The sequence below is a fragment of the Lissotriton vulgaris genome, chromosome 12, assembly GCF_964263255.1.
Source record: "Lissotriton vulgaris chromosome 12, aLisVul1.2, whole genome shotgun sequence".
Taxonomy (NCBI): domain Eukaryota; kingdom Metazoa; phylum Chordata; class Amphibia; order Caudata; family Salamandridae; genus Lissotriton; species Lissotriton vulgaris.
Genome location: NC_141700.1, coordinates 769,561,711 through 769,580,583, shown reverse-complemented (window position 1 = coordinate 769,580,583; position 18,873 = coordinate 769,561,711). Strand labels below are relative to the sequence as shown.

Sequence of the window (18,873 nt, the reverse complement as noted above, 5' to 3'; positions counted from 1 at the left end):
CCACTGAACCACCAACACCCATCACTGTATTGTTTTTCACCCACTGAACCACCAACACCCATCACTGTATTTTTTTTAACGTATCGACCTACAAATGGTCATTATGTCGTATTGTTTTTAGTTCATCGACTAAACAACACCCATCACTGTGAATGGTTTTAACTCATTGACCCACTAAAGCCCATTATTATGCATGGCTTCAAGTCACTGACCCACTAAGGCCTATTGTTGTGCATGGCCTCAACTCACTGACCCTAAAACACCCATTGTTATGCATGGCTTCAACTCACTGACACACTAATGCCTCTTATTGTGTATGGCTTCAACTCACTGACACACTAACACACTAACGCCCATTGTTGTTCATGGCTTCGACTCACTGCCCCCTTAACGTCCATTGTAGTGCATTGCTTCAACTCATTGCTACATAACATCCATTGTTGTGCATGGCGTCAACTCACTGCCCCTTAACGCCCATTGTTGTGCATGGCTTCAACTCACTGCCCCTTAACACCCATTGTTGTGCATGGCTTCAACTCACTGCCCCCTTAACGCCCATTGTTGTGCATGGCTTCAACTCACTGCCCCTTAACACCCATTGTTGTGCATGGCTTCAACTCACTGCCCCCTTAACGCCCATTGTTGTGCATGGCTTCAACTCACTGCCCCCTTAACGCCCATTGTTGTGCATGGCTTCAACTCACTGCCCCCTTAACGCCCATTGTTGTGCATGGCTTCAACTCACTGCCCCTTAACACCCATTGTTGTGCATGGCTTCAACTCACTGCCCCCTTAACGCCCATTGTTGTGCATGGCTTCAACTCACTGCCCCTTAACACCCATTGTTGTGCATGGCTTCTACTCACTGACTCACTAATGCCCATTGTTGTGCATAGCTTCAACTCACTGACCCACTACCGTCCACTGTTGTGCATGGCTTCAACTCACTGACCCACTAATGCCCATTGTTGTGCATGGCTTCAACTCACTGCCCCTTAACACCCATTGTTGTGCATGGCTTCAACTCACTGCCCCCTTAACGCCCATTGTTGTGCATGGCTTCAACTCACTGCCCCTTAACACCCATTGTTGTGCATGGCTTCAACTCACTGCCCCCTTAACGCCCATTGTTGTGCATGGCTTCAACTCACTGCCCCTTAACACCCATTGTTGTGCATAGCTTCAACTCACTGACCCACTACCGTCCACTGTTGTGCATGGCTTCAACTCACTGACCCACTAATGCCCATTGTTGTGCATGGCTTCATCTCACTGCCCACTACCGCCTATTGTGGAGCATGATTTGTAAATCATCAACTCACCACCGCCCATCATTGTGAATCAAGTTGAAACATTCATTTTTAAAAACATGGGAGAGTAACTTGGTAATGATGCACTGAGATTAGTTCTTTGCATAAAATCTCAAGACAGTTCTTTGGCTTTGCGGCAGCTTTAAAAAAATTATCAAAAAATATTCATATATGAGTAGTTTACTAATTCGTTTTTTGCAAAGGCTTTCATAATTTATGTGGATGTTTCATAGATTTTTATCTACATAAACTAAATATTTATTAAATAACGCATGCATATCATTCCCTGCTAACGAACATGTAATGCTCGAGCAAAGTCCTTCAGCAATCACCCCCGCTGCTTTTAACTCAACACTCATAACCCCACGTGCAGCCGCCCCCACTGCCATCTCTCATTTGCTCTTCCTTTGTACCATGTACAGTCATCCTGCTGCATCCCATAATCTTACACTGTTCGCCGCAACTTCATTCAAATTAGCTGGACTAAACCCATTCTGCACATGAAGTCCCTCACTTCTAAGAGCAGGAGGATATGCTAGGGCGGGAGATCACGATAGGAGAAATAAGGAGTGCAATTAAGCATAAGGCGTGCAATAAAACGCCTGGGGTGGATGGACTACCAATAGAATTCTATTCCAAGTATGTGGATCACTTGGCGCCACGCCTACAAGTGGTGTATCGGGAAGCACGTAAGGCGGGGCAGTTACCGGTGACCACTCAGGAGGCTATTATTGTCCCTCTCCTGAAACTGGGGAGGGAACCCTCTGACATGGCAGCATATCGCCCACTCTCAATGTTGACAACCGACTACAAAATACTGAGCAGGATCCTTACGTCTCGGCTCTTACCCTACATGTCGCAGCTGGTCCATCGGGACCAGGCAGGTTTTATCCCCAACAGAAATACATCTCTTAATGTGCGGCAACTACTTTGTATTATGGGGGAGGACCGTGGTTTGCCATCTACTGCAATGGTTGTCTCGGTCGACATTGAGAAGGCATTCGATAGTCTGGAATGGCCGTTTCTCTTCCAGGTCATGCGAACGATAGACCTGGGAGAGGCATTCGTGGGGTGGACCAAAATCCTATACAGCTCAGCGATGGCCCGAGTGCGGATGGCGGCGGTGAAATCATCACCCTGTTTTGTATGGCGAGGGACACGGCAGGGTTGCTCACTGTCTCCACTGCTGTTTGCGCTTGCGATGGAGCCATTGACCACACGAGCCAGAACTTGGAGGCCTTATGTCAGCCTGGATTTGCGCGGAGACACGCAGTATATATCGCTTTATGCTGATGATCTGCTCATGTTTCTGGTTGCCCCAGGAGAGACCTTATCAGCTCCTGCAACAGTTTGGGATGGTTTCAGGGCTCTGAGTGAACTGGACGAAGACTTGCATGTTCCTGGTACATCGGGCGATGGAGAGTCCTGCTCAATTGGAGGGAATACGATGGGAACCTCACTGCTTGCCTTATTTGGGAACCAGTATCTATCTTGGGCAGGAGGACCTCTTGGAGGGTAATGTGGGCAGAGCGGTGCGAGGGATCAAAGGGAGCATGGCATTCTGGGGTACACTGCCGTTGTTGGTGGTGGGCCGAGTGGCTTTTTTGAAGATGGTAGCACTGCCTAGATTGCTGTATTATTTCAGGACGCTCCCGATCTGGATTCCAAGCTCGGTGTTCGGGACGCTCCGGTCCATGATGGGAGGGTTTTTATGGGGGAACGGTAGACGGCGCGTAGCATGGACCACGATGATGCGGCCCAGGCCGCGGGGGGATGGGCGGTTTCAGACTTTGAATTGTACTACCTGGCCGCTCAATTGCAGTGGCTCACCCAAGCGGTAGCTAGGGAATTCAGGGGTCCGGACGGCCCGGCGGATCCCACGTCATGTGTTATCCTTTGTGACCATTTGCCAGCGCATGCATATCAGCTCGTTGACCTATGAGGAGAGGGCGCTAAGATTGTGCTGGAACTGAAGCCGGCACAGAGGAGGAGTTTCTCGCCCATATGCCCCGGAGATCTCTTTGGCCATGTGCACGGTCCTTCTGCACGGGGGGACTGGTCCACGCTAGCAGTATGGGAAGAGCGGGGTTTGCAAATGGTTGGGGACCTGTACGAGGAGGGAGCCCTTTTGCCTTTCCAGGTTCTGCAAGATAGGTATGACCTGCCCAGGGGTGATTTCTTACTACATACTGCCCTAGTGTCGGCGATCCAACGGCATTGGGGAGGAGGGTTATCGGAACCACAGACGTCTTTGACGTGTCAATATGTTGTGCTGGCAGCAGGGACAGTTAAAGCTATAACGTACCTATATAGGCGAATGGTGGAGGAAAGACTGCAGCCGCTGAGTCACTTACAGGAGAGGTGGGAGGCAGACCTGGGTAAAGTAATCCCGGATACGACATGGGCTAAGATAGTGGAAAGAGTGTGGAAGGGCACACATAATGTTAGATTCCAACTTATTAATCTCTACTTATTGCATAGGGCGTATTTGACTCCAGAACGGATAAATAAGTATTTCAATGTGGATACAGCCAGGTGCCCCAGATGCCAATTGGACGCAGCAGACTTTCTTCATATGATGTGGAGTTGCCCGCAGTTAGGAACGTACTGGGAGGAGGTGGTTGAGGTAGTATGTGGAGTGATGGATAGGCAGATAGAACCCGATATGGGAGCATGCATTTTACACTGGTTTCCCCACACGGCGCGAACTAAGGTCACAAGTAAGTTTATAGACCTAGGGTTACTGCTAGCTAAGAGGGAACTGACAAGACAATGGAAAGCCAGGTAGGGACCCAAGGAAGAGCGCTGGGGGTGGAGTTCACTGCTTGGGCGGCTAGTGAGAGTATGGTTCGGCTCCAGCAAGCTAGGAGAGCAAGCAATGAAAAGGCACTGGAAACTGCAAAAGCTTGGGGAGCACTGGTCGCGTTGCTGATGCTGCCAGAACCAGAATTGGATAATGAGTCATTGGACGTACCTCTGGGAACTCCCCGAATGGACAGCGCTCTTGCTGATCTGGAGGATAGTTTTGCAGATTAACGAATGTCCTAAACCCGGCTGCCATACTGGGAAAGTAAGAGAGTCACACAAACCTCGAAACTTATGGCAACTGATAATTCTTTGTTCATGTAAATTGGAACACACTGGTGGTCGGGGTTAGGGCGGGCAGAGGGAGGGGAGTGGCAAGTACATTGGGGGGCACAGATCTTAGCTAACACGGAGATACATGACGTTATGGTACAACTGTTTATTGAGGTTGGTGTCTAATAGTAGAAGATTCTGAAAGCATAGCGTGATGGGGACTATACTGATAACAAAAATCTAGAAGATGAATAAGACCCAATGCAAATGTATCAAGAACTGTGTCCCTGGCAATAATGTGCTATACATATGGGTGTTGTGTTTGTGAAGAAAAACCAATAAAACATATTTTCCCCAAAAAAATGAAGTCCCTCACTCATATACCAATTCACTGGACACACCATGACCCTACATGCTGTTCCTCGACGCCCATCATTCAGTGTCCTTCTCATCCATACATGCATTCGCCCACTGTTGGAAAACGTTTTTCTGGTTGGCAGAGGTATGCACTCTGTCCAAGCAGGAACCACAACTCTAGTCGGGGTAAGTCAGATACACACCATAAATTAACCAGTGCTCACCCTCTGGTAGCTTGGCACAGAGCAGTCCGGCTGAACTAAAGAGGCAAGGCGTACAAAACAAACAACAAACAAACAAACACACACACACAGACAGAACAAGAATGGGCAATTCAATAGGTTTCGCATTTGCTAGAGTTAGTGCTACTGACGTTTTAAATTATGGGTTTTACCCATGTGTTTTTGGTTTGGAGTGGATGTATGTGGTGTGGAGTAGAATTATGTGTGTTGGATTAGAATTGTTAGTTGTGGAATTGTGTGGGGTGGAATTGTGTGGGGTTGAGTGGATTTGTGTAGTGGAATTATGTGGCATGCTCTCCCATATGTGCTACCGGCATATATTTTTAGGTCGAGCTGATGTGGTATTCATGCGAAGCATGAATGCATCAGCTCGACAACTTATGTTGCCCGTATTTAGGAAAGTGGACAGCAATCAGACGCGCGCTTCCACATTGTCAGAATTCACCTCGGGAGCGCGCGTCTGAGCTGCGCTTGCGCGGAGCAAAGCCCTTGCTCACACACAGACACAGGCAGCCCCCACCCCTCTGCATGCACGTACGCACACACACACACAGGCGCGCGCATGCACACGCAGGCACACGGCACACATACAGGCACACGGCACACTATCCCCTGCCTCGCATTCTCTCAATCACAGTCACGCATGCGCACACACATTCCCTCGCGCACACACGCGCGCACACTCCCCCCCCCCCTCCACTCCCCCACAGGCATACACAGACTTCACATCAGCCCTGGGCCCCACTCACCGACTGCGCTCTTCCGGCGGGGCTCCTCACGGCGCGTCTCCTCTTCTCAATCGGGGCTCCCTCAGGTCAGAGGAGCCCCGCAACAGGCGCCACACTCCTCCTTCTCCCCGGCCCCCTCTTGGGGACCCGGGCTACTCAGGACCGGCAGGGCGCTCCATGCGCCGGCAGGCCGTCTCACGGACCTCAGGAGGCGGGACTTCCGGTCGGCCGCGAGCGGATTGGCCGGCCGGCCAAGAGCTTCCGGGTCGCCGCGGGCAGCGCGGCGGCACTCTCGCGATCAACACAACAGGAGATGTGCACGCGACTGGCCGCTAGCGTCTCGCGTCTCTTCCGCCTTGTTTGCAAGAGTGTTGGTAAGAACAGCACTTTTTTGATTTTTTAAGCTCAAATCGACTCCACCTGCCCCCATCGTAACTTGCTCCACCTCACTGCGAGTTGGTGCCTTTTTATTCCATTTGTTTCTTCTAAAGGCTGTGTGTGTATATACACGGCTCCAAATGTTGGTCTTAAATGCGTATGATAGCAAATGGGGGACATTAGTTTAAGTTAAAACCGTTTCAGGGTATGCATGGACAATTGCCCCCTTGGAAGATTGACACGGGGTAGCTCCATTATTTGCTCCATTAGTATTTTTCACCACGCTTTCAGACGCCTAGTCTTATTTGCACGAACAGCTTGTCCCAGGTTTCTATTAGTATTTTAATGTAAATGTGGTAGCATTGTAGCAAAATAATCTACGTACTCGCTACCTGGAAAAACGATGGCCTCGTGTTTTTTTTTTCTGTTCATGTTAAGAATGAGAGAATACACCTGATGGAGCATAAGGTTGGTAATGTGCCTACAGTTCCGCAGTCGTGACTGTCAGTTTTCACTTATAAATGTGTAAACCTCGGAGCCTCCAACTAAGTGGCCACTAACTGTTGCTGTAGCTAATTGACTACATTTGCATGATGTGCATTGTAAAAATCTATTAGGTGAGGCTGTGAACCATGTTCTTGGATAAGGGTCGTTTTCGGCATAGCTTTCTGCCTTTGACATCCCATCTGAAGGATCGGTTTCAGCAGCTAATGGATCTCTGAACATCTTTATGGACAATTGTGGACATGTAACCTCTCTAAGTGCCAACACTTAGCACCAAGTTTGTTAAATAAACATTTTTTGCACATTAACCCCTGATGTGGCAGTCGGATAGCGTTTAGGCCATGAAGAAAAGGATGGTTTTAAAGATGCATCCCTTATGGTAACTTTCTTGCATTCAAGAAGTCTTTCAGTGCTCCCATCAACAGTAGGCGATTGGGCTCCCTTCAACATTAACGTTTATGGGGTCAACACACAGACTTAGGATGAGCAGCAAAGAAGGCCATTCAAATCAAGCAGTAAAGCACCAGTTCATCGGACTAATAGCCACTTTGCCACATGTGGCACGCTATGTTTAGCGCTGTTCATTGTGCAACTTGACATGGAAAGTGCACTTGGGGAGGGGGACATGCAACCAATTAAAGGCTTGCGTCCAATGGGGACACTCAGGAGGGAACTCTTGTAGTCCTTCAGACTGAAGGTTTCTAATCTCATAGCATATACTTGAAATGTGGAAGAGGGGGGGTGTTATCACACCGTTTTAGCTCCCAGGAATGCCAAAGATTCACGTAAATACAAAACATGTTGCATTACAAATGCTATAGGTGTCACATTTGCTAAAGTTATAACTATTGGACTTTGTAAATGACAAAGCTATTAATTTAGCTATTTTCAAAACCAACACATAAATTTAAAAAAAATTAATTTACAAGACCAATAGCTCAAACTTTCCTAATGCGAGACCTATTGCATTGCAAATGCTTGTTATATAGGTACTTCCAACATTTATTCATAACCAGGGGGAATCAGCAGAGTTCAACCACTAAGCTCAGCTCCCTAGGTCTTACTCTTGCGAATAACATCTTTTTGCGTTTAGGAACCGGTGAGAACGTTAATTCTCTTGGGAGCTTTTACTCAAGTTCATTATATTTTACTAATCTCTATTTCCTGGTTTAATTTAACTCTTTCAATCTACACGCACATGCCCATTGGCATGAACGCAGTGCTTTACAAGAAATAAATCAAATTAATCACTCATAAGCAGTGCACTCGCTGCTGGTGGCGTTTGTCCAGCTATTTGTACCAGCAGTTTGTAGCTGGAAACATGCACCCAGAAACGTTAAGAAGCAAAGTGTACCCAGAAAAGCGTACAAGCAGTGTGTACCTAGCAGAGTTGTTATCGGCAGACTGTACCGAGCAATGTATGTATACAACCGTCTGCTCATGTCCACAGTTGCTCAGCTATGTTTACTAGAGAGGAGTACCCTGAACTTTGTACCGGGCGGTTAATGCCCAAAAGCGTGAGAATGTCAAGGTGAACCATGTCCTTTCATTTCCATCACACACAACTGCTGTAAACAAGAACCAAGCTCCTCCCCCACCCATACAACATGTGTCTACTACTAAACGCTGCCCCCAGTCCCAGAGAACGACAACCGGGGTGAGAATACACAAAGTAGGGTACACTCACACTGAGCTAGATAAGACGTGCAGACAGGAAGGATAAGCAAAGACTGAATACATGCAAGATACATGCAAGAAGTGTGTAGACACTAATTCGGGTAAAAACACAAAGAGTTACAAACATGGGTATACTTTGGTGATACGTGTAGATGGGAGTCACACATTGTTAGTACAGACACATGCAGATGACAGACATAGAGATGCCTGAGAAGACTATGTGGGATAAGTCCACAGGCATGTACACAAGGGTATCTGAAGGTCGTCATCCATTTGTATTCACAGTGTGGCGAGACAATGCAGGGGAGGCACACAAAGGCATGGGGTACACCCAGAGAGGAACATATACCGGTACACGGGGTATAGACCACACAGCGGTATATTGGGATATACGCACAGACAGGGATACCCAGGCATGCTCACAGTTTAGAAGGATACGTGAAGGTCATGTTCCTTTTGTATTCTCTGTGTGCAGGGTTCAAATTGTGCAGCGTCTGAGCACACAGACCTCTGGCTAAATACAACAACAAAAGCACCATCATGGTTTGTATTGGTAATAATGTTTTTAAAAAACAGTTTCTCTTTGCATGTAATGACATGTAATATTGTTTAGTACTGTATTAATTGATAATGATTCTATGGAGTTTAAAATGTAATAAAGAGAGGTATTTTATAACTATTTAAAGTATGACTATTTATTTGTTCACACATTTTAATAACAGAGTTCCGTTTATTGTGAAGACACTCAACTTAAGGATAGTCGTGTGTACGAACCACTGGGAGGGGCCCAGCTCGCACGCTGAATCCGGAAGCAGGGACCGTATGTGGAAGGTTTTCTGGAACCAGAGAGAGCGGCCCTGCGTCTATGGTAAAGGCGCAGGCACTGCTAAGAAGTGTTTGTTGGGAATAAAAAGTTAGGGATGTGGCGTAACACAGAGACCTACCGACTTTGGGACTGGGGAACCGGGTTAAAGTCTTGGCTTCGGTTCTACAAAAAAACATTGAGATGGGAGTCCAGGTTTACCTGTTTAATACACTTTGTTTTAACCCCTTCCAATTTATTCTCTGGTATGTCAAGATATTATCTGATATATAGCGCCGAGAGAAAATGACTACGAACAAAATCAAGTATGATTGAACCACAAAAATGACAAAACTTGTTTTTCAAAAAATCTGATCACCTGCATGCTACAAACACCTAAAAACTAAGAAATAAAAGAACAGTACACCATCAACAATTCACAATGAAGAAAATCTTCACAGTTCACTGATGCAGCCTACAAATCTTTACGGTGCAATTAACACAAGAGAATGTGAAAAGTCATCACATTCACTTTAGAAACTAATCAGCAGTACACAGTGTTACCAGCTTGAATGTAATGTGACCCATGGGGAAAGGGATGAATTATACACAATATGAGGTGACCCAACACTGCACAGTTTACCACCGACAGATTCAAACACTGCTGGCAACACACAAGTGTGCTCTGGCCTTGACCTATGAGCCGGGAGCATTGAAGTGCATGCCAATGACAGTCCAGAGTCTCTCTTTCCTTTCTGTTAATACGTCACATTACATACAGTGATTGACAGGTGAACTTTTAACATGGACACATCTTGGGCTTGCGATACAATATTTATATTGTACAATCTCCCACTCGGTGTTCAAAAGCAGGGACTTAATATGGAAGGTTTTCTGGGACCAGAGAGTAGGGCCCTGTGTCTATGTTAAAGGCGCAGGCACATCTAAAAAGTGCTCGCTGTAAATAACAAGTTGATGTGTCGTAACAAAAAAACACAGGAGGTACTCTCAGTCTGGGTAAGCCTATAGGACACCTTCTCTCCCACTACCCAGATGACGATACTCCGCTTTTGAGTGGGCTGATGGGTACTGTTTTCTAGTCTCAAAGACTCTGTATCTTCTCTATTTCATCTCTCTGACATAATAGTGTCTTCTATTAAGATCAACTGTGTGGTCTGCATGCATCTTTGGACACCACTTGGGTCCATTTTTCTTACCCAGACTGAGAGTACCTCCTGTGTTTTTTCGCTATATAAGTTGGGGGACTAGGTACCTATTCTGTCTATAAACTATTTCCCCTCGGACCCTCCAAATACTCTGTATATTGTTGGTTTGATGTGTCGTAACATACAAAGCTGCCAACTTTGTGACTGGGGAACCGGGTTTGAGTCTCAGCGCCGGCTCTACAAGAAAACATGCAGATCGCAACATATAAAAATAAACTTGTAACAAATACAATTAAACCATGGCAATCAAAACAAAATAAGAAGGGAAACAAAATTACAAATCTCGATCCTACTAGGACAATGGTTGAACTCCTTTCGTGAACATGGGTGAACAAATAGCGCAGGAGCAATTCAAAGAAAATAAGAGTGCGCCGACCAATCCATTAAAAAAGCAAGAGAGTAGGGGGTCATGTAACAGGGGCAGTAGCCTGAAACTGAAAAACATACCTAAAGGCAGGAAAAATGGCAATGTTTCATCAATGAAAAGGAAGGAATTTATTAAGGAACACGAACGGACGCAGGTGAAGTGATGGACCTGATGAAAGTCCATAGAGTTGATACAGCATGTCTCGAAGAGACAGCGCATGTGCTGCCCAGGTGAGACTTAACAATAGCCAATATTTATCTGAGTAACACAAGACCAAAATTATACAAATCCAACATACACAAACCAAGTTATGACTTTTGCAAGATTAAACAAAAATGCAGTGCTTAGAAATCTGGTCGCACTCGATTGGGGCAAATCCAAAAGTTCAGTCCGACCACGATGGGAGTACGGGCCAGATGTCAGGAATCGCGCAGACCCGCTGACAGCACCTTGGTTGTGTTGAAGCTCAGGGACAATGTGTTGAGCAAAGGAGGGGATGCGTTGCTGTTGAAGTCGGGAAACATCGTAGATGCATTGATGTCAAGAAGCTATGTTCATCGGCTTGATGCACCGATTTCAAACTGCTGGGTTATGCGTTGGACCGGGGATGCGTCAGAAACCAGGGACGGGTGTTGCAGACATTGGCGATGCAGTGCCAAAGACTCATGCAACAGCTGTAACGCAGAGGCAATGCGTTAGCAAAGTTGGTGCTGAGTTGTAAATCGTGGTCGTTGCTTCATGCAGTCGTGAGCGGTGTCCATGGCTTCGGTGTGGGCAGCAGCCGCGGAGTCTATATCACAGAGCAATGCCCCGGTTCCCATTGACGCTTCGGTGTAGATGCGTTGGTTTCTTGGGTTGCAGCACCAAACACTCACTTCCAAGGGCCAGAATTGGATTTGGCACCAGATGGCAGAGCAAGACTCACAGTAGAAGAGCTGAAGTGCTGGCAGCAACATGCAGGTGAAGTCTTTGATATCCCTGAGAGTTTAGAAACATGATTCAAACTGAACAAGTCCTTGGAGAACCTTTTACAGATTCAAGATGCAGAGTCAAGCACAGCCCTCTCACTTCCAGGCAGGAAGCAGCAGGCCAACATAGCAAAGCTAGCAGCAAAGTGGCAGTACCTCCTGGCAGCACAAGAGCTCTTCTTCATGGTAGAATGTCCTCAGTTCCAGAAGTGTTCAGAGTATATAGTGTCAGAAGTCCAGTACTCCTACCCATTTTAGCCTTTGAAGTAGGGAGACTTGAAAGAAAGGCTTTGTAGTGCACAACACACTGCCCTTCCCTGCTTTGGCTCCAGACTCACTATGGGGGTATGCAAACCTTTGTGTAGGGACAGGCAGAGCCCTTTTCAGGTGCAAGTGTTAGCTCCCTCCTCTCACTCTTGCTCAGGAAGACCCCTCAGCCTGGTGATGGGCCATCATGCTGTGAGTGGCACAACTCAGCTCCCTTTGTATGCGACTGTCTTGAGGGAATGCACTAAGTCCACCTGTCACCCAACCCAGATGTGTATTCCCGAGACAGGCAGAAGGCACAGAATGGTTAAAGTAAGAGAAGGCCAATTTTCTAAAAGTAGAATTTTCAGACCTGCAATTTAAAAACCAACCTCACTAAAAGATGTATTTTTAAATTGTGAGTTTAGAGACACCAAACTAACTTTTTCTACCTTTTCCCAACTGGAAGTTACACTTGTAAAATATTACAAGGCAGCTCCTATGTTAACTTATGGGAAAGATAGGCATTTCAGTAGTGCGAATATGAATGTGAGAGTATTTCACTACCTGAACATGTAAAACTCAAAATTACATGTCCTACCGTTTAAGTAGACTGAACCCTGCCCATGGGCTGTCCAGAACCTATTCTAGGGTGACCTATGTGTAATGAAAAGGAAGGTTTAGGCCTGACAAGAAGGTTATTTTGTCAGGTCGAAATGACAGTATAAATCTGCGCACACAGGCTATGCAGTGACAGGCCTGAGAAATGTCAGAAGGGCTACTCATGAGGGTGGCACAATCAGTGCTGCAGGTCCACTAGTAACATTTGATTTACAGTCCCTGGGCACACGTTAGGCACAGTACTAGGGACTTACAAGTAAATCAAATATGCCAATCATTGAGAAACCGAATGCCAATACATTTTAGACAGAGAGCACATGCACATTAGCACTGGTCAGCAGTAAAAATAAAGTGCATGAAGTCCCAAAGCAAGCAAAACGAAGTTAAGCACAGAGTCAAAAGAGGGGTCAAAAAGCAAAAAGTAAGGGGAAACCGTGGCAAAAGCTGACAGGTCTTACACCCCCAGACACCCAACAGAATACATTATCCACCTCAAATGTAGTTATTTGGCATTCACCAAAAACGCTTGGTATATCCCAAACGCCCACCCCATGATGATATCAGCAGCCACTGTCCACCTCAGTTATGCACCACGTGCAATTCCACCCGCAGTCACTGTCCACTGACCCCTAGTTGATGCCATTCAGTATTCTCTCCATCAATCTCTGCAGCCACCTGACATTTACAGTCCACCCCACATGACGTTCACTGTGACAGCAATGAGCACAATCTAGACATACCTAACCCCACGGAGACCGTTCCAGGATAAAATAATTATTCACTGTCCCAAATTTCCAGACAGAGTCACCCAATCAGTATTAATGGAGCACCACTGCAAGCACTCTTCCAGTAAACACCAACCAGTGTAAAGGGATCCACCTGACACTAAGGAGTAGCATAGATGTACCTACCGCTCCACAGCGACCACTGCACAGCTTTTAAGCAAACTGCGCCCACTGCATTCTGAGCTATCTGAAAGACAGAAGAGAAAGACAAGAGCATCAAAGAAGGGTTGGAGAAGCAAAGCACTCTGAACCGATTACTCAAACTTGGCTTACATCCACCCCAACCGTCGTTGTGGATAGATAGCTACAAAACTCTACACCAAACAAGCACAAAATCATGACAGGCTATCCATCCACCAGGAACAGACCAGGACATTCAGCACTGTCACATCCACCCCTACAGGTTGAACTGAAAGCCTGCGCATCTGAAAAAAACTCTGAGGGGCAGCACAGATGTGTACGATACCCACAATATCTCCTAACAGGTGAACACTTTGGTCATTAGTAAATACAAACATAATTTCACATCCAAATAGTAGACCTCTCTGAAACTTATGCACCAAACTAAATGTCATTGTTAACAAGCATTTGCAATGCAATAGGTCTCGCATTTGCCAGAGTTTAAGCTATTGGCATTGTAGATGATAATACCTTTTGTTTATGTTTTTATAATTAACACATAAATAAAAGGCATTGTCATTTACAATGCCAATAGCTCAAACTCTTGTAAAATGCGAAAGTGAAAGCGGGCATGACGCACTGAATGTTGCAGGAAAGCGCGTCGTGCCTGCAGTAGGAGAAACTCATTAAAGAACGAGTTTTACAGATGTTCAGCCTCGCAGGAGAATACTTAAAATATATAGGAGAATAACGATCTGGCCCCCTATGATGCTTTCTTCACTGTAGATAGAAACGTTATAGAACATCTCTGGGCGGCTTTAAAAGAAACTGTTTTATTTATTTGTTTACTAGTATTTGCAATATTTTTGCTTTTAAAATGGAAACAGTATAAACATAACAGAACATGTTAACATAGTTAAGGAATGTTAAGGGAATAAAGAAGCTTAAGAAAGGCTGTTGCACTGGGATGTGGTGGTTGCAGCATGTATTGATAAGTCCCGCTGTTTACTGTATGCTGTAACTTAAATAAACTCTTGCCTGGTGATCTCCGAATTTATATTGGCAACAAGTTGTTAACACAGCAGGATGAGCGAGAGATCCACGTATGATTCCTTTACCCGGTTTTATTAATGCCAGTACCAGTCAGAGAATTCCCTGCAGGTCTGTTCTTATTAGAGTTCCTAAGGCAGTGTTCATCTATTGCTGCCAAGATCCTGGGGCTCTCAACGGTGTTCAAATATGCCAGAAAAAGGTACTGTAATTAAAGCACTTCTCTCTAACGAAGGTTCGCGGCATTCCTCGTGAACTGAACTCTTGAGCAAGGTATTTATGGCATTCAATGCGAGCTCCTCACATTCAGCCTAGAATTGTGACATTGTGCTTCACGTCACAATGTTGTACGCAGAACATGCCGCCACCATCCTTAATTGGGGGCCTACAGGCAGAAAGAACTGGAAAATACTGTATATCAACCTACGATGCACACACCTCTTTTTCGACTATTATATAAGTGTTGCGCACGTTCAAGCCACATTAAAGTGCCCCCACCATATTTAATTCAGTGCCATGCATGCTAAAGCATTTTAAAGTGATTCGACACTCATTTCAAAATTGTATTAAATCTTAATCATAGATCTAGAATTAAATAAGTAAGTAGGAGATAACTTTTTAAATGAGTGGTGCGCGCACGCCACACCGAGACATCTGTTTCCTATTATCGCACATGCCTCTGTGCACGATAATTGCAAACAGATGTCGGGCCTGCGGGTAACCGACACCAATAGGCTATGGGTGGAGCAATGCGCCCGCCTTTGGCCAATTGCGTGCTGTCTTTGTTAAAAAGACGCAGGCAAAGGCCAAAAGCCTGGGGCAAAAGTAAAAGCACACAGGCAGCGTGTACGAGCATCTGAAGCGATTTCTGAAAGCCCCTACATGAGTCTTCGCCAGAACAGCGCATGCGCGCTGTTACAGGCTCGACCTAAAAAGAAAAAAGGGGTTTAGTACTGGGAGCGAAAATTGCTAGTTTTCAGATTGTATATGAAAGATACACGTATTTTATTCTCCCATTACAAAAGTACAAAACAGTTTTATGATACAATAATCATTAATATGTTCACTTTAACTGGGGTAGAAGTTAGACGCCATATCATATAAGTCTGAAAAGTACCACAAAAGTATGTAGCTTTATACTTTGTGCGATGGAAGTTTAAAGATAATGTGACCATTTATAATTACAATTTTGTGCACTTAGCTCCCGGGTAGAGATAAGTTTTCCATCCAATTTCTCTGAAGCAACGAATGATTTTGCAAAACGTGTTGGATGGCTGTGACATCAATTGCGATCTAATGACCTACAAATAAACAGTATAAGTGGTTGGCTGCGATAATAATTGTGATCCAATCGCCTATAGGTTTATTCAAGGACTTAAATAGAGGACACTAAATATGGAGGTAATTGAAGGACACACAAGTGATGCAATTTTAAAACCAGTTATACTCTGGAAAGTGAAACTATGTAAAGCCATTTGGAGCCGATGAAAAACATTAATATTAAGTAGTGTTTTAATGAATTTTGTATCATAAAACGGTTTTATACTTTTGTAATATGAGAATGAATTTTTCATATTCTGTGTGAAAACGAGCATTTGTTTCTCCCCGAAGTAAACCCCTTTCCTTTTTGATTGAATGCTTATACAAGTTGGATTTCTGGTGGAGATCCGCAGTGCCTTGAAAGGTTAAATACATTCAAATTATTATGATGTTTTCCTACAGGTGGTGTAATTTTAGTCCATGGCGTCCAGGTATAAAGAGTACACCAACAAACAATGTCCTTTGTGATTGTTCCAGCAACTGGTGCCCCCAAATCACAGATGCAGCCATATACTAATAATTCTAAGTTATGCTAGCCCTCTGTAGTCGTGTCTCAACAAGTATGTTTTTAACCCGGGTTCGTGTCCAAAGATGCACTTCATTTAAAACTGCGCCTGGAATATGGTTACAATCCACTTTAGTTACACTATATAGCTTCACCACAAATTAAAGACAAAAGGAAGGAAAAAAACACCCTTCTGATGAAAGGAGTCGACATGTTTCAGCACCTCTAATATGAAATATGGGGGCTTTCATCAGTACCTTTTTGGTATCACATGCAGATAGTCTTGTAATCAAGTCTGTGACTTAAAAGCATGACAGATATGAGACATGTACTTCATGCAGCCATATACATATCTACAGTTTATGAATTAAGGTCATGCCTTCTTTTATTTTAGCATCAAGTCGCCATTAGCAGGGTAAGACAGGTGAAATGGCTTTATTAAATCTTTTCAAAATCCTTGGAGTAGGTTGTCCAGCTTTAGGATCATCAATCACATTCTTCATGCCGTCTTCAGTTCTGCATAACCCAGAATCCTGCAAACTTTGAAAGCCGTACCCACACTCTCACCAAGCAACACAGCACCTTTAATCTAAATGACTGTCCACCTGGCTACTCAAAGGGCTAGCTGACATCTTCCCTGGCGCTGTATCCACTATTACCCGTCTATACCTTTATCTTGGTGACTTAAATATTCCAGTAGCTCCTCCCCCAAAACCATGCCACAGTCTTTCATGCAGCCCTTTGAATCCGGTACAAAAGGGGGTGGTGATGGGCTAAAGAACGGTGATGGATTAAACCCAGATCTTTTGACTGGGTGTGAGTGTTTGATTGATTCAGATGCTCCGTCCATCACCACCCCCTTTTGTACCACAAGTACAGCAAAGCCACCGCTCCTAAATGGACTGAATTTACCGCTTACTAGAAACTGAGCAACATTATGTGTGCCCCCTTTTTCATGTGGCACTAGTCTGGTACCACAAAGTGAACCCCATCGCATGCAAGTTGCTTTATACTGAAGGGCTAGTGTGCCCAATCACATTCTCTCACCACATTTAAAGTGATCAACATTCTATCTGTGAACTAAGGAAGGTTAACCGAACATTTGATCCTACTCAAGACAGGGAACAGTTTGCGGCAGACTAGTTCATTTTGAAAGGTTAGCCGGATATCCAGAATGAGCCACCTCTTGGCTCAATCACAACAATTCGTTAGTTATTTGTTTCTCTGTTTTGTACAGCGCAGACAAGACTCCGGGACAAGAGCACTTTATAAAGTGCTTCAATTGTAAACAGTAATAAGAGGCCCCAGATTTACAAGTTTCCTATTTGACACTTATGAGACAACAGTAGACGCAGACCCATGGAGTGGGCGAGCGATTTAAGGAAACATAACAAAAATGGTGTGAAGAATATACAATGAAGAATATGAATTAACAATTTATAAATAAAATATAGCAAATATAGTAGAATTTCGTTAAATAAACAGCAGGAATATTGACCCAAAGCAGTGCAAGTCTCCCACAGGTACAACTAAACTCTTCAATAATTAGTTTCAAGTGAGACACGCTGTTTGTCATGTTGCAACATCGCCACCCTCTGGACATTTGTGCTACTACAAAGTTTTTTATACGGAATAGCCTACTTCTTCCGGCTTACACATAATTTAACCAGACAGGCAAAATAAACTCGAAAGCAGTTTAGCACTTTTAAATGAAAACAACCTAAAATTCAAGAAAAATCGATACACTCCTGGTCCAAAACAATTGCCTACTCATCCGCTTTACCTACTGTCCATCAACAGAAAAAGTAAAACTCTTGACGCGGTCACTCAGTGAACCAGGACGCACCCAGGGTCAGATGTACAGACAGGTTGTAAAACGTGATCGCGCACTACGCACCAACTTTTTGCAACCCGTTTCTGATTTTCTACGTAATTAATACGTCGCATAGCAAAATCTCCAGTCACAGAATGGCCTGCCTTATGAATATTAATTGGGAATACCGCTATAATTTGCGACCGACTGTGATTGGCTAATAATGAAAGATGAAGGCCTGCAAGGGACTATAGGCCAGCATCCATGTGTTTGCATTCACAACTGGAAAATTTAATTAAAAAAGTAGCTCGTGTTCTTTAAAGAAACCGGTGCTGCTTAAATAAGGTTTCCGATTTGGGAACCTCTTCAGGGGAGCAGGCAGTCCTCACCGGGACCATAGCCAGCTTTTACCCTCCCACTCCAGAGATCACCTGGCAGCAGTCACATCTTCCCCTTTGCAAATCAGTTACAACTTTCTTTAAGGTGTCAGTAAATGAATAAGAGTTGCCTACTGCAACGGCGGTTGCAAACCATTGATACTTGCTATTCCGAATCACAATTAAGAGTTAACACCTTTTTTATGCCCTGTCCTAAGTGCGATTGTGCATTGGTTACTAAACCCAATATGCAAGATGGAATGGCTTTTTCAACTCGCAAAATGGGTTTAATACATATTTAAAAGCCATTCTGCCATCTCAAACCCTTTGATTTTACAAATTGCAGGGTTTGCGATCACTTAAATGGCTTTGTACATCTGGTCCCAAATGCGTTTGCGA

The 18,873-nt window shown here is 44.7% G+C and overlaps 1 protein-coding gene across 1 annotated transcript in view; it reads right to left on the bottom strand.

Moving 5' to 3' along the window:
- The window catches only part of ELP5 (elongator acetyltransferase complex subunit 5), a 78,465-nt gene that overhangs the window by 42,306 nt on the left and 17,286 nt on the right, over nucleotides 1-18,873 (bottom strand). Inside the window, exon 3 of the mRNA XM_086945714.1 lies at nucleotides 13,416-13,476. Within this exon, the coding sequence (XP_086801840.1) occupies nucleotides 13,416-13,476 (61 nt within the window). The remainder of the gene's footprint in view (nucleotides 1-13,415; nucleotides 13,477-18,873) is intronic.